The sequence below is a fragment of the Haemaphysalis longicornis genome, unplaced genomic scaffold (assembly GCF_048455015.1).
Source record: "Haemaphysalis longicornis isolate Haplotype H1 unplaced genomic scaffold, Haemaphysalis longicornis Haplotype H1 scaffold_10, whole genome shotgun sequence".
Taxonomy (NCBI): Eukaryota; Metazoa; Arthropoda; class Arachnida; order Ixodida; family Ixodidae; genus Haemaphysalis; species Haemaphysalis longicornis.
Window position 1 is genome coordinate 75,912,837 of NW_027526204.1, and position 15,615 is coordinate 75,928,451.

The 15,615-nt window shown below is 44.4% G+C and overlaps 1 protein-coding gene across 5 annotated transcripts in view; it reads left to right on the plus strand.

Annotated features, from left to right (window-relative positions):
- The window catches only part of LOC144158800 (chitin deacetylase 7-like), an 84,491-nt gene that overhangs the window by 27,038 nt on the left and 41,838 nt on the right, over nucleotides 1-15,615 (plus strand). For 4 of the 5 annotated variants that reach the window (XM_077689946.1, XM_077689944.1, XM_077689945.1 and 1 more), the window contains 3 exons: nucleotides 396-581; nucleotides 3,002-3,247; nucleotides 7,710-8,093. The exons of the other annotated variant lie outside the window; for it this stretch is intronic. In XM_077689946.1, the coding sequence (XP_077546072.1) occupies nucleotides 396-581; nucleotides 3,002-3,247; nucleotides 7,710-8,073 (796 nt within the window). In that variant the 3' untranslated portion in view covers nucleotides 8,074-8,093. Of the gene's footprint in view, nucleotides 1-395; nucleotides 582-3,001; nucleotides 3,248-7,709; nucleotides 8,094-15,615 lie in introns of those variants that run through there. 5 annotated transcript variants of the gene reach the window in all.

Sequence of the window (15,615 nt, forward strand, 5' to 3'; positions counted from 1 at the left end):
TAATCACTTTGTCCTCCAATTACACAATCAAAGCCTCAGTACACAAACCTACCAGGTAGAATCTCTTAACTCTCCGCATGATTACAGGAGAGAAGTTGACAGGACCTCTTGCCAGACTCTACAAAATTGCTTTATGGTCAGGCAGTGACAGTTATACTGGTATGAACTGGGACATATTAGCAACATTAGTGAGGCTATAAAGCTGAGGCCCTAGCTGTTGACTGCTGTAATGATGTGAATCGAGAGTGTCTTCGTAATTTATGGTCACTTGGACTCACAGAGTTTCAAAATATTCAGAAGATCAGGCTTAAATGTTACACCCTTGCCAAGCTATCGAAACATGTCTCGGAATGAACAAGAGATCAGTAAGAACTTCTTCTGTTCGCCTTTCACAGCCACCGGACAGACTCGTCTTACTGGCAGACGATCAACACTACTCAGTGGGAGCGGGAGGTACTGGACCAGCGAGCCATGCTCCCAGCATTCGCCAATGTGCCAGCCTCTGACGTCACCGGATTCAGGGGACCATTCCTGTTCACAGGCGGAGACCAGGGATTCAGGATGCTGCACAAGCACTTCCGGTGGGTTCGATATGCAAAACCTAACCTGTAGAGACGGGTATATACCGCATCAGCAGAATGTCCCATTAAAGCACACGGTGTTCTTGCAGTACTAGTGCATGTTCCCAGTCTTTCTTTGTGGTTACGAAGTGCTTCAGGAGACCGAAGATCAAAATAAGTGCTTACGTCAGCACTTATGGTAATGGACCTTTCCCTGGACAAAGAAAACAACCCTGAAAGAGTGAACTCTGAAGCTTTGTTGCGCGGGCGGCGGGAGAATATTTTTCAGAGGGCGAGCCAACCTCACTTGATGCCTGGAGTCAGCAAAGCGCCCACTCAAATAGGTGTGTTAAATACTCAACACAGAGATAAATACGAAGAAATCCGCATAATTTAAAACCTCAGTTTGCAAAGAAACATGTGCACGCACAAACTTCAAGAGCGGAGCTTATGATCCAGACTGGACCCCGGAAATGGGGAAAACTGCTTTGCACACGCCTTGCTTGCTTGAGTGGGTTTTTTTCCAACACTGTAAGCTGCACTTATTCGTGTCCGTCACGCAAAGTATCATTGTGCGCGTCAGTGCCTATACGAAATCTAAATCCGTGACCCTGAGTTTTTTTCATGACAACAAACGATATGTTTCAAATTACCATGCAGAAATAGCGCAATTGCTAAAACGCCTCGAAACCTGGTTCGGGATTCATATCTGAAGTAAACGTTAACGGTCGGATGTATCTTGTATTATCAAATGATTTAGGAACAGTGCCATAAAATACTTTTTTTATTGACTGACAATGCAGGGTAACATTGCAACCAACGTAGCAGAATATGCAAGGGCATATCATTGCCAGAACCATCGAGCGTGGCTGAACCACATGACGTCGCTGCTGTATCGAGCTCTGGAGTCTCCCGGAGTTATTACTCAAAATAAAGGGGACGCAAAACTCGGGTATCGTTTAAAACATCTCTAAGATTGTGTAGGCAAAATTTTAGAGGCATCTTGCATTGATGGGATGATGAAATGTCTGTTGAACTTTGTGGCTGTGCACATGACTACCTGACAAACCCCCTGCATAGAACCCCCAAAGCTCGTTCCGCATTCTCTCCTTAGCCTAGATTCACCTGTTGATACGTTGTGTAATTTATGCTTAACTTTGCGACCGCAATCATCCCAACTTCACCAGCCGTCTGGACAGCATCATCCAAAGCATGTCCGCTACTTAGACATTGCGGTTTTACGGTGCACACTGCGTCGTCCTTTCTGAGAGCGTTTTTCAAGCATTCTCCCCAATGCTTTTTTTCCGTTCCTGGTGCCCGCTCCGGGGCTCACGCTTCCCGGCAGGCGCCCTTTTCTGCGCATGATGCCAGGCTCATGCTCCGCAGCTGGACAAATTAAAGGTTTATGGACCCCCTGGTTTTTAACATCAGGACGCTTGTGCTTGAAACGAATAATAACGGCTTTCATCTAAAAAAAACAAATTAATCACATCAGATAGTAGCCCGCCTTGTTTGGTGCCGGAACCAAGGAGATGAATAAATGTTATGTCGCAGTTCTCTATCCACTCTTACACGGCGGAAGTGAGTGCCAAAACAATAAGAACGATATGGGCACTAAGCTCAAAAGTTCACATAGCTCTGTAAACCTCACCTACACAGCTGAGAAGCCTTCCGCATGACGTGCTGAGGCATGCACACTAAATTAGGTGCTCGGAAGCTTGAACAATTCTCGTTAGACTTGGCACCGACTGTGCTGCTCTGCATGAACTCGTAGTCCATGGAGAAGTACTGTATTCGCTGGGAAGTTTCTGAAAACCAGGTGACAATTGTAGAATAAGTTTTGCATCCACTCTTATATCCACCAAGCTTGTTTAAAACTGGCTTCACTGCTACATAGCCTGTTTTGCTGCAGACGTTCTACCCGACACCGCGAACGCTTTTTGATGCTGAAGTGCGCATGCCCTAGTCGCTTTCATTACACGCACCTTTAGAGGAATTCATGTATCATTTAAAGCGCATCGCACAAATCCCCTTCAGCTGGTTCCGATACAATTCACATTTTTTGCTGTGGAAGCGGTTTTCTAGGGCACATATTTGAAGTATGTTGTCAACGTAGAAGATCCAAACCACATTTTATTAATACCTCCAAAGCGTATCGCCATACACCGACATGCACTGAGCCCTTTTAAAGTTTGTTTCATTATTATACAAAAAAAGCGATAATGGGAATACATTACTTTAGGGGCCCTACACAAGGTCATGTGTCAAAGGGTGAAGTCGCGGAGGACTTTAATTACTCTCAGTTTCTTATGCGACAGTGTGACAAACAAAGTGTTACGTACGGAAGATGGATATCTTCGTAGGACTCGCATGGACATGTTTTCGCATTTAAAACTTGTGCATGCACTAGCTCATCACGATTTTTATGTTCCGGCCTGCAGGTACGACAGCACGCTTGTCCACCAACGCCTCCGAGGGGAGCGCCCAATCTATCCGTACACCATGGACTTTGGCTTCCGACGAAGCTGCAACGTGTGGCCCTGCCCACAAGGCACCTATCCGGGACTCTGGGTGTTGCCCATGAACGTGTTCTTCCCGAAGCGTATGGAGGGAGCCTTGCCTTGCGCTATGGCTGACGCCTGCCTGCCGCAGCCAGTCACCGCCAACGGCACCTTCGAATACCTCAAGTACGCATCAATCATGGCGTGGCAAATTACAGGCTGCAGTAGAAAGTCTTTGCAATGGTGCCTTTGCATAAGTTTGGGATAAGGCCTCGGCAACACAGCAGTAGAGCCATTCTCTAAGGATGTACCCGGATACAAAATTTGCGCGTGCGGTCATTATACTCGGAGTAACAAGAGCGTCGGACGCACTGCGTCAGTTTGCTGTAACCACTGGCAGAAATAGGAATTGACCGTACTGCAGAGAACTTCGTACCGATAACGAAGGGTGGTGTTTTCAGCAGATAAGCGAATTAGTGCGGTTCGCGGAAGGGGAGAAACAAAATGCAGGCGTGCTGGGCCAGGAATAATCTTCCATCCGAGGAACGGGGTGTGATCTTTCTGGCTTTCAGGGATAGTGTGGTATTTTTACAATCACTGTAGTCGAAGGGACACTACAACATTTTTCCAACAATTTTCGAAAACCTTTAAGCTGGCAGAACGTAGTCAACCAACACACAAGAACGTAGATCCGGATTTCCTCCAGTTGCAGCAATAAGGCAGCCTAGAGAGAATTAAGAAATACAGCTACAACTGCAAAGCGAAAACGAAAGGTGTATCTGATGGCATGAACAAATCACGCAGTGCGGCACCATGCTGGCGAAAACTATAGCTTCCGTTGTTCTTCCATGCGCGAAGCAAAGAGAGAAAGCGTTTATCAGAAGTGTTGCAGAGTCCCTTTAGGCGCCAATAACTCAAATTGCGCAGGCTTAAATCTGGCCTACTCAAAGTAAGGTGCCCCCATCCGGATATGCAAAAAACCTGGTAGTGCTTTTAAAATTGTCAAACTTATCAATAGATTAAGAAACACCCTGTAATATCGAATACAACCCCTGCCATAGTAGCTGCTTACGCCCTTCTCTGATACTAACAACTTTGGCATAATTGCAGGACTGCCTGAAAATATATGGGTATATAGAACACCATCACCAGCATCACAGTCATTACAATCGCCAGTGTAGCCAGTGCCGTGATCACAACCATCATCATCAACATCATCACAGTCAGGTTGTTTATGTGCACTGCTGAACGGAGCCCCCTCAGAATTCGCACACTTTCACTGCTACTGTTTGCGCTGTCTGAGGTCACTCATTTTCACAGAACGTTCTTATGTCTTCCATACATATATTATCAGCCGTCATGTACTTTCAGTTCCTTGTCTACGTAGCCATTCTCCTGTTGTCAGTTTTCTGCACTCAATGCGTCACCCAAATCCACCTGGTTTGTGAGATATGTATCTTGAATTCGAACACGCTTGTCAACAGTGGCTAAGCGTGATTTGAACGATCATTCTTCCCTCGACTGGTTACGCAGATCTGAGTTATTTTGGGTATTATATTGGTTGTTTATCGCTTTTTAATTGTAGGGATATAAAAAGGCTAAGTTTTTGAAATATCTTGCCAAAAGCTGCCCACAATATCACTAATTATATTCGCGAACTTTTTCTAGCCACTTGAATCATTCTAACTGACTAGTCCAGGAAAGGTAATTATATAAATTGTTTAGGCACTTTATGATGTAGCCTATAGGTGGTAAACTCTGAATTTCAAGCCATCGTTTCGGTTTCTGCATAAGTATCTTTAATCTTGAGACGTGACTAGCAGTTTGTTGAGCCTTTTGTAATAGCCTGATCGGGGATAGTGCGATACTGAAATATTCTACATTCAATCGTGTCCTTGACTTTCTTAAATAACCTTTCTCCGTCGCCATCTATACAGAACTCAAAACTCTCGATCGCCCTCTATGGAGCTGAGAATTCGTTAAGGAAACCACAACAAAAGCATCAAAACCGTATTATGAATGATAAGGCGCCTGGGAACAATGGGACCGCCCCACCATGTGTTACTAGTAAAAATAATGTTTGAAGATTATCTTTGAAGGCTAGGCAGGACTAGCGCCACTTAATAGAGCAGTTCTTGCCAACTTCCCCGATCGCATGCGTCCGGCTAGGAAGGATCCAAGATTTGCCGCATCTTTGGACACAGTTCTGCTGCTGAAATGCTGTTACACGCGTTATCTTTGATTGAGAGAATGGAGGACAATCTCAGCATAACAGAGTTGGCTGACAAAAACGCATAAACAGCAAAATGGCGGCGGCCATTAACCATGTCAGTGTAAACAAATCTCACGTAATGTGAACTGATTATTGATCATTGCGGCTGAACGAAACACTAGAAGAGAGAGCCGACGCTCTGTACCCTTACCTAGTTACACTACCCCAGCGTAAGGAGCAAGCCCTCCGAGACGACTAGAAACATTTGGCACACGTTAAAGTTCCCCAGATGGTAAACATTATTCCGGAGCACTCCAAAACGGCGCGCCTCAAAACCAGAGTTTTGGCGCAATAAGCCCCACAATCAATCAATCAATCAATCAATCAATCAATCAATCAATCAATCAATCAATCAATCAATCAATCAATCAATCAATCAATCAATCAGTCAGTCAGTCATTCAATCAATCAATCAATCAATCAATCAACCAAATAATCAATCAATCAATCAACAAATCAATAATTAAATCAACAAATCAATTATTCAACCAATCAATCAACGACGATAAAGATATCATAGCCTAGTACATCTCCATTTGTACTGGTTTACAAGTTTGCTGGAAATCCACTTTAGCAGAGTGGGTTGGAGACCAATTCATTTTCTTTTCATCTTCTAAATTTTACTGTGATGGTGCTATCTCTAGAGTTTTTCTGTTCCTGTAAAGAAAAGTAAATAATTTTCTTCCCATAATTTTTTCGAAACAGCGATGGTATTGGGCGTGAGAGAGCTTGCCAGAGCTATTTGAGTGCCACGTAATGAGTACGATAGCTTTACCCTGACAAAACCATTAATGGCCTTGGTGTTTTATACGACATATCTGAAGTGGGCTGTTATGTAAAAAACCTTCGCGTCTGTGGTTGTTGTAGTTGTTGCCAGGTACAGAAAATGGCTGTCCCTGTGAAGCGTTAATAAACCAGTAAGTGGAAGCCCCTTGTTAACGAGAAGGTAGGTTAGAACGCGAAGCTTACTCGCATGCAAACCGTAGTAATGTTGATGCCGAAAAGCCAAACTGCTTCAACTGTGTCGAGTTGCCGCCATCGGATAGACGTCGGCTTCGTAATGCGATGGACCCAGGTTTGATTCCGACCGTAGGAGCCATTTTTTCTTGAGGCGGTTGATGTGCCTTCTCTTATCAATATCATGGTTGTGTGAAACAAATTGTGCAAAGTTGGCTTTCTTGTAATGCGTTTTGGCGCGAAATCGAACGCCCTCAGCGAGGCACAGACAGCTCCTCCTAAACAAATTTTAGTTCGTGTAGAAATTCAAGGCGGGAATCCGGAGTAGGGCCCCAATGCGTTCCACCTCCATAAGTTGCTAGCTGGGGAGGAAGAGTTAAGCAAGTGCATCCCGCGTGAAAGTGAACATGACGGCTCGTGACTTCAACAGGTGCAGGCTTCCAATGCAGAACTGTGATTCTACAGAAGGTGTGGCGGTTGTAACCAGTTCTCTTTATGACGTAATTCGCACCGAAAGACGGAGAAACGAAAGCGAAGAGGTGCAAACGCAGTAACACAGTCGCTGATAACTAGTGCCAGCCTTTACGCTTCAAAACACGTATGCAGAGTTATGTACACAGAGAAATGTTTACATTGAGTAGAATATTTGAAGTGAAAAAAGTCCTGCTGCATAGAGTATGTTGCATTGGATCTCCGATTCTTTTGGAAAAGTTAGGGCCTACCTGTGTGACAAACAAGTCTCCATTTTAAACATAGAAAAAAAACAAGCTTAGCTTTCTAAAACCACAAAATCATCATTACGATCATTATCATCCACTGCCCTAAGCTTCCGCACGTTAAAAAATTTCCCAAGCCTATGACGATAATTTAAGGTAACTTATCGTAACTTAACATAGTGACTCACTGCAAAGCACGCAAGTAACTTCGAAGGATGCAACGCAGCCGCTGACATGTAGCAAATAGAAGAAGATGTGGGACCTAAATATAGTGCGAGCAGCATTCAGAACGTCAACATATTCGAAAACTTCAGAAATCGTAATGAGTCACACCCTGTTATTCTGCGGAAAATGGAGCAGCACGTGTATCTAGCGGCCGGGCACGCGATCAGTATTACAGTACCCCTAAGCCGCTATTCTCCCTCTAACCTATTATTACAAGTAGAAGACGAAATAGAACCTATAGAGATAGGAAAGAAAACTAGGAACTTTAGAATAAACTAGAACGCTCGTAGCCACGCCGAATTGCGCCTTTCTTTTACCCGCAACAGAAGCTGCGTGACTGACGCCGAACCACACGACCTCTGCAAATTTCATAATCCTCCCTACGTTTACGTTTGCGGAATAGTCGGCTAAATCTTTCTTCAACTCCCGTTGCAGTGAGCCCAACCTGACACCTGCTTCGTTTCCTTGCTGTGCGCAGGTCCAACTTCGAAGAATTCTACTACACCAACCGGGCCCCCTTCCCGGTCTTTCTTCACGAGGCGTTCCTGCGACACCCTGAGCGCAGAGCGGGCTACCTGAAGTTCGTCGACTGGCTACTGGAGAAGGATGACGTCTACTTGGTGACCGCATCTGACGTCCTCCGTTTCATGGAGGACCCGAAGCCGCTGAGTGCCTACGCTAAACGCACTTGTTCGCGACGGAACGTCCGTGGACGGACTACCTGCCCCAGGCCGAAAACTTGCTCGTACAAGAACACGCCACCAGGAGGAGAGCGTTACATGAGGACCTGCTCCGTGTGTCCTAAAAATTACCCTTGGGTGAACAACCCCTTGGGGAATTGAAATAAAAATATTGCTGCAAAGATGGTTTTATGAGTTTCACCTGACGTCGGAAAGCTGATTTTAGAGATACCCATTGATATGGAAGCTTGAAGTCTGAAATTTCGAAGCGCCCATCAAAAATATTTAATATGTTCACTGGTGTTTATTGTCTTTATATATTACTGTTGCTGGTCGTAAATGTGGTCAATGCGGGCTGCAGGTCTTGCATTTAACTTAAAAAATTATAATGGTTAGCAGATGTGGCACATATAAAACAATAAAGCACCGTGAAGCGTTAGGAAACGAACGGCGGTTAGCCCTAATTTTGATGTATTTTTGCTTGGCCAAATTTTAGAGTATTCTTTTTCTGCATGATAGTGTGGTGCCTTCTTATCTACATGTTCACAAACCTAACTTTAGTGTACTTTTGCCTCCCGCAAGTTTTCGGCACCTTAACGGGTTCCAGGAACTGAACTTACGCTGAAAGCGAGAGTTTTCACGAGGTTTTTGGTCCTAAAAATAAGGGCTACTTAAGATAGCTCCGCACCCACTTTACGTGCGCCTTGTGCCGACGAATATTGCAGACTTCCACGGAACATTAGCGGAGGTGCCATTTTTCGCCATCCGTTGGCGATAAAATTGTAAAGCAGGAAAGAATGACAACTGAACATTACTGGGGGTAACTCATGGGATCCGGACCTAACAGGGAAAGAATGAAGAGATTTCCGGGAGCAAAAACAATCCGCGCACACGCCTGATGCCCGGACCGACACCACACCCGCACACCGGACTGGCCGGCGGGCGATGCGGGCAGCGTGGCTCCACGCAGAATGACGCCGGCTACAGTTTATCGCTGCTTACCAGAATGCAACCAATCGGGCAAACCAAGTTACCTATGCGATAAAAGGAATGCTACTTTGATGGAAATTTGGGCATTTGATGGCCATGTGGGGCCGTAGTGCAAGCGGCATTCAAATAGGGGCCACCAGGTTAGGCCTAACGTTCTCTATGTGAAACGGCCAAGGACGTAGATGGCTCAACCGAGCGCTTCGAAGCTGCCGCCACTCCATTGGTGCAAGAGCAAACTACCGCCCACACGGCGTACGCGGACTAGCGCGTCAAGCGCTAACCTCGTTCGCAGAGGCCTAGAGTGCTCTAAAATGGGCACCTTTAGTAAGGAGGCCTTAAGTAAAGTTTTTTAATCACGCAACGGCCTTTTCTTGTTCTGGTCCTTTTCAGACATTTACAAAAGTCCTCATTAAGGCATAAGGTGATTGATTTCTTAATACGGGGGTCAGCCCACCGAAGTTACATTTTCACAATAAGAAAAACTTCCAGTAGGCGGCACGACCAGTCTAAAGAGAGGAAAGTTGAAGTTACTTTGGAAAGCCTCAACCTGTTTATTGTGGGGGCATCGAAAGGGAGGAGAACAAGACAAAAGAAAAGTAGCGGAGACAACAGAGCAATTTACGCGGCGTAGGCAACAGAAAACTATCGTCTTTCGGCGGCATTCGCAGGAAAGTGAGCAGCCAGCTTTTTTTTTTTTTTACATTTGTACTGCTTCGAAACAGCCTTGTAAGCTTTTGATACGAGTGAGTTAGATATGTTATCGTCCACCTAATAAGTTTTTCAATGGCAGCAAAACCAAAGCCCACGTTATAAAAACATCCTTGTCAACATCTATCTTATCAAAATATATTTCGTGACATACCTAAGACACTCTTGTCTTTGGCTACCGTTTTGTGGCCGAAAGTGACTTTAAATGTTATATATGTCCATTGGACATCATTCTGTGAGCATCTTTTTGGTTTACAACAACAAATGTAAATATGGTTTGCGCCGTGGCATTTCAAATGAGCGCTGTTGTTTCTGGAATCGTTGCCTGACAGGGAAACTTTGGTTTTTGGTACGTACTTTAATTATAATAAAAGGGTCCTAAACACTTTTGTCAAATCTTTTCATAATCCTAAATCCTGAACGTAACTCCTAAATCCTAAGTCCTAAACGTAGTAAATCAGAAGATCTGGCAATTAGTTTTAGGGGGTAGCGAAGCAGCTTAGCCAAAAATTACAAGCCTGTGGCCATGAGACATCTTTGAAACTTGCATAAATTAATTTTCTCTCTATTCCCGTCTTGGCATTCTTCGACTGCTTTAATTACTTCATAATAGTTGTGTAGCCGCTAATGGCCAGGTTTCCTTCAGTTGCTGCGATGAACGCATTCGATAGCCACTTTAATACAAAAGCCACAAAAGCAGAGCAGCTGTGACGAGCAAAACACGCAGCGCTGCTCCGTTTTGGCGATAACTGTAGCTTTCGCAGTACTTCCAGACGCGCTGTAAAGAGTGAAAGCATTTATATAAAGTGTTCCGGTGTTCTTTTAAAGCGAAGCTTCAGTGTTCTCCCTGCTGGTGTCTGCAACGCGAAAACGCTGAAGTGAAAGAAAAAAACACTACCGGAGGGCGGAATTGATCCTGGGTTCTTCGTGTTATAAAGCCGGCGTCTATCCAATTACTCAATTTTGACCTGATCGAAGCGGTTTGGAAAACTTAGGGGACTAAAAAAAACATCCATTACGAGAAAGCTTATACTGGTTGACAGTGGGGTTTAACGCACCGACGCTACACAGGCGATGAGGCGCGGCGTAGACGAAAACTCCGGATTAATTTTGACCACCTGTGGATATTTACCGTGCGCCAAAATCTCCAACACACGGGCGTTTTCGCTTGTCGCCTCCATCGGAAAAGCGGCGGCCGCGACCGGGAAAAGAAACCGCTACTATGGGCTCTGCAGCACAACGCCTTAGCCACGCAGCCACCACGGCGGGTCACGAAAAAGCTTCGTGTTCAACCATCGTCGTCGTCCTACGCATCGAGGCTTCTAACGGCGTCATTATTTTGGGCTCTAACTTCTAGCGTACATATACCTCTTATGCTTATGCAATAAAGTCGGCTGCCCTGATCAATTTTTATAGTTGAATTTTCTAGGCAAAAAATTCCGTAAACATTTCTAAGTATCTAGAGTGTTTCCCTGCGTGCAGAAATTAAAATTTGATTATCTCATAATAAATTCACTGCTAGACAGGAAACTGTTGCTCTAAATGGTCGCCTGCCCAAGAGCCCGAAGGGGACTGCATTGGTAATTCTGGGCTACAGATGGTCGATGGCACATGCAAAGGTAAGCAGCTGTAACCACAGCCTGGTTAATATTTATGCAGGCCAAAAACGAGGTGTTTCCTCTAATGCGGCGTTTCTACAGATCTATTAGACTGTGCGCTTAACTCGATTAGTCATGTGAGAGGTTCTGCGGCTGTTTACACGAACTATTATATCAGGAATGGAACATGAAGTTCTACACCTGCCTTTTTCAATGAAATAGTTTTGACACCATACACCCCGTTTTCTTGCACTCGTTTTCGTTCAAATTCTTTCCCCGTGCCACAGTAGCTACCAAGCTCAAGGAAATATTGTTTTCTAAACGGCTACTGGGCAGCGAATCTCTGACCTTGCGCTACTTCATAGTTGTTTGATGATGATGGTTGGATGTTAATGGCGCAAAGTCAGCTGGGGCAAAGAGCGCAAAAGCCGTGGTTATGTATGTAAACACTAAAATCTCTCAATAATACTACAAATAAAATCAGTAAAAGACATTGAGGATGGCTGGTATGCAAGGCCAGGCTGTGATTATGCGTGGTATGAAGAAAGGTTTAAAATTGTTACTTCTGCTACATATTTAAAGACGCGCTTGTCAGAAAACATGGGGTCGAAACAGAGGAAAAACGCTGAGTGTAGGGGGATGTCTAGTCTGTATAGCTGTGGGAAGTGTTTGTGTCGTGTTGTGTCATTGAATGAGTATGTGAACTGCGCATTGGGCCCCTCCGCACCCGCTACACAGAGGTTTTAAAGACCCCGTGAGCAGATACGAGTGTGTGTATGTGGGCCCTATCTGTAGCCTAGCAAAAGCTACTTCTGTGTATCTCTTACGTGAGTCAGTAGTGTAACGTCCCAAGCGCGGTTTTATTACGCGTACTTGTTGTCTGTTCAATCCAGTATGTTTGCCAGGCTTTGAGAAGTGTGTACTCTAATGTGGGGCTTCATGTCGGTGTAGGGTAGTGTTCTTAAGTCAACTGTTGTAGTACAATGGGCAAAAGCAATGGCCATTTATTCGGGGGTCTCGTTCCCCGCAACTCCACAGTGGTCTGGCACCCAGCACAAACACTCACTTCTAAATCTAACACATATAAATACCTAATGGTGTTAATGCGAAGATTGACTACATACTTTACAGAAAATTTCTGTGATGGCAACGGCCGCACTACACTTACTGAATCAGTATAGATTATGGATGTTGGAATTTTAGTTCGGAGAATGTGAATATATACAAGAAGTATACCATAAGCCTATGCTGTGAAGGTACTAGTGATTACATTGATGGTTTTACTAACATTCCAGCTGGGTCCATGCGCAGTGCTTGACACCATGGTGTCAGTTTTTGAGGCGTCAGTACAAAATTCTGCTAACTTGTATTTGTGCTGCAGAGAGAAGAAGCGTTGCAGGATCGCACTTCTTGGCTATCGGTTTTTGTCGATATGCATAAAAGATAAGTGTACACGATATAGGAGGAAAATGCCATGCGGATATAAAATTAGTGACAGACGTTTTTATGGCATCTAAGAAGGAGACAGAGAGTTTTGATGAATCCACTCTGGCTCTGGATGAGAAGGGAAAGAGATGAATAAGCGGTTTAAAAGATGCTTGGAAATGGCTGTATCAAAGACTGAACTAAAAGGATGGTTGTACTATGACGAGATTTTAAAAGCATAAAGAAGGTCCATGTACGTTTGTTACTTCTCAAGGCACGACTTGGTACATTCAACTTAATTAAAGACTTTGGACGGGGCTAGTGCGGAAAGCACCCGACGCAAGACGAAGCCTCGTGTTAAGCAGTGGTTTTAAAATTCGCAATGCTGTGTTAGTTACCGATCCATCCAACCCACTGCCACAGTCCAAACGAGAGCCAACCAATGCAGTATACAGGCCGGCAGGGGTTCTTTGTCGGCGCCATAGGATTGGTGGGAAAGACTCTTAAGGATAGTGATTGTTTTCTGACATTTATGCTTAAGTTCCTTGATGGGGGAATTGAATGTGAATTTGCTGTCCTACACACTACCCAAAAACGCGCTGTTTGCTCACAGCAATCGACAATCCGCTGAGAGTGATGTCTGGATCCGAATGAACCCTATGTTTCCTAGAAACCACAACGAAAGAGCTTTTCCCAGGATTATGTTTAAAACCATCCTTGTCTGCCCAGCCGGCAAGTTTTTGAGACCAAACTGGACTTGACGTTCGCAGATTGACATTAACGTGCTTTTAAGGATATCTGGACGTCGTCTACCTATAAGTAATAAGAGATTGAAGTCAGCAATGTCAGTCGAGGGTTCGAAAAGTAAACAGCTGTGACCTCAGCTCGCCTCCAAATATATGCATGTGGCCTACAACAAGTGTATCCTTGAATTTAGCTCCTTAATACATCCTTTAGGTGGTGCCTCTAAGCGAATCAGATATCTCAGATATTGTACGGCTTTATAAATCTACTGATATATCACAAACCGGATACAATGCCTTCATTCGTATATGTTCAATGGGACGTTTATGTATATGTTGAACGGGATATACGTTCGTATATGTTCAACGGGATGTTCAACGGGAAGTTTATTATACTTCGTCAACCTATTGGCCTCGACACAATTTTAGTGCAATTATTCGATCATGCGAGATTACCCTGTTCTAGCCTAAATATTCGGTGAGGCATAAAAAATATTTTTGCTTTCGCTTTGCTAGTCTGCTTATCAAGAAGCCGCAGAAGACCTTTTACTCTTGCGGGCTTTTCGAAAGAAAGTTACGGCGATCGCACAGAAGCAAAACGAGAGGTCATAATAGATAACAGTACATGGTAAATTTCTTCGTAAACCAATTATTTACGGAAGCTTCATGTGTTTTTCAACAAATAACCTATGTGGCGACATTTTTATTGCAATCAAAATACAACATTCATTAAGTAAACATGGGTGGAAATGGACGGCCACAGAGGAACGGTGATCATTGGCATAAACCGTTGGAATGGGGGCAATCATCACTTTACTTAAAGTTAGGTATAGGATGCCACTTGCTTCATATGTTGCCATCAGTGTGTAGATTCCGTCTAAGCGCGGGGGATGCACCTACCGATTCTTTATTCTGGTTGCTCGGCTAACCATTTGTGTGATGCGAAATCGCGACAACCGGTGAAAAGAGGTGAAGTGCTACACAGATTGAAAGCGGGCGAGTTGGTAGATAACGGCGTTACAAAACAGGAAAGCCCCGCGTCTGTGTGCCCTTTGTGTAGTCCCCTTTCTAGCGCTGTTTTCTTGGGGGACAATTAGGTGCCCATTATTTGCACATTCTACGTGCACATTAGGTGGGTGTGGAAGTGAAATAGTGGTGCGGCTCGTCATGAAATCCTTCAATCTGCGCTGCCTCAAGGGAATAGAGAGTACTGTCTTTTATATTATACCAAAAATTACTGCTTGTAATAAACCTTTGTTTGGGCAATGATACCAGAGTTGAGAGCAAGTACATAGCTCGAGCGCTGGCTCAAGGGAAGCCACTAAAATCCCCCTAGCGACACGTTTCGAATGTGGCCGCGGGACACCCGACTATCTCCGCTGATTTTGGGGGCGCGTTCAAGACAGAGATTTTCCATTTTCATGCATATCCAAACAGTAAATATATATTAAATACATAAAATATATAATGCACATATTAATCTAAATACATAATAATGTGTTGCAGTTACTGTGTTCGCAAATGTGGTATATTTACTTGAGTTTAAGCGTTTCTCACGCGATCTTAGTGGGCTACATTCGGTCTGTATATGCGCTAGGTGTGCATTCCAGAAAGCGTCACGAAGACAGCTATGCATAGAGCTGATTGCAATTCCACTGCCCATAAATATACAGTGTCTCCGTCAGCAACATTTCCTCAAATGGTCATGCTGCGCCTATATACTATGATGCAAAATGGGTTTATGCGCTTACATAATCTAGCGGTAGGCTCTCATACCTGACTGCACGGGCTGCGCTTGCCGATATCATACCTCGGATATTGATGCCCACCATGGACATAGAGTGTGAGATAGGTTGCACGAACATTCTACGAAAGAAGTTTGGGTGGATAGTACAACCTTATACCCAAGAATCGGCGCCCGACAAAGAATTTTGTGCTGGGTCGTCTTCTCCTTAGGTAAGCGCTCGTAAACATTCACCATCTCGTTTATACATCCTCCCCGAGCAGCGCGTTGACGGGCTTGCATAGTAAGCCGGGTCCGCGATTACACGCTTCTTCAAAAGGACACCATATGACACAGGGAGCCTGGAAAAACCACCCCAAAATAAAATCAGAGGGCTGCTTCAGATTTGACACTCTTCTAACTACAGCTTTTATCGTTTGTGAACTGCATACCACCTACTTTATAAAATGCATTGGCCGAATGATTAGACGTTCGTTGAAGTCGCAGAACACAAAGT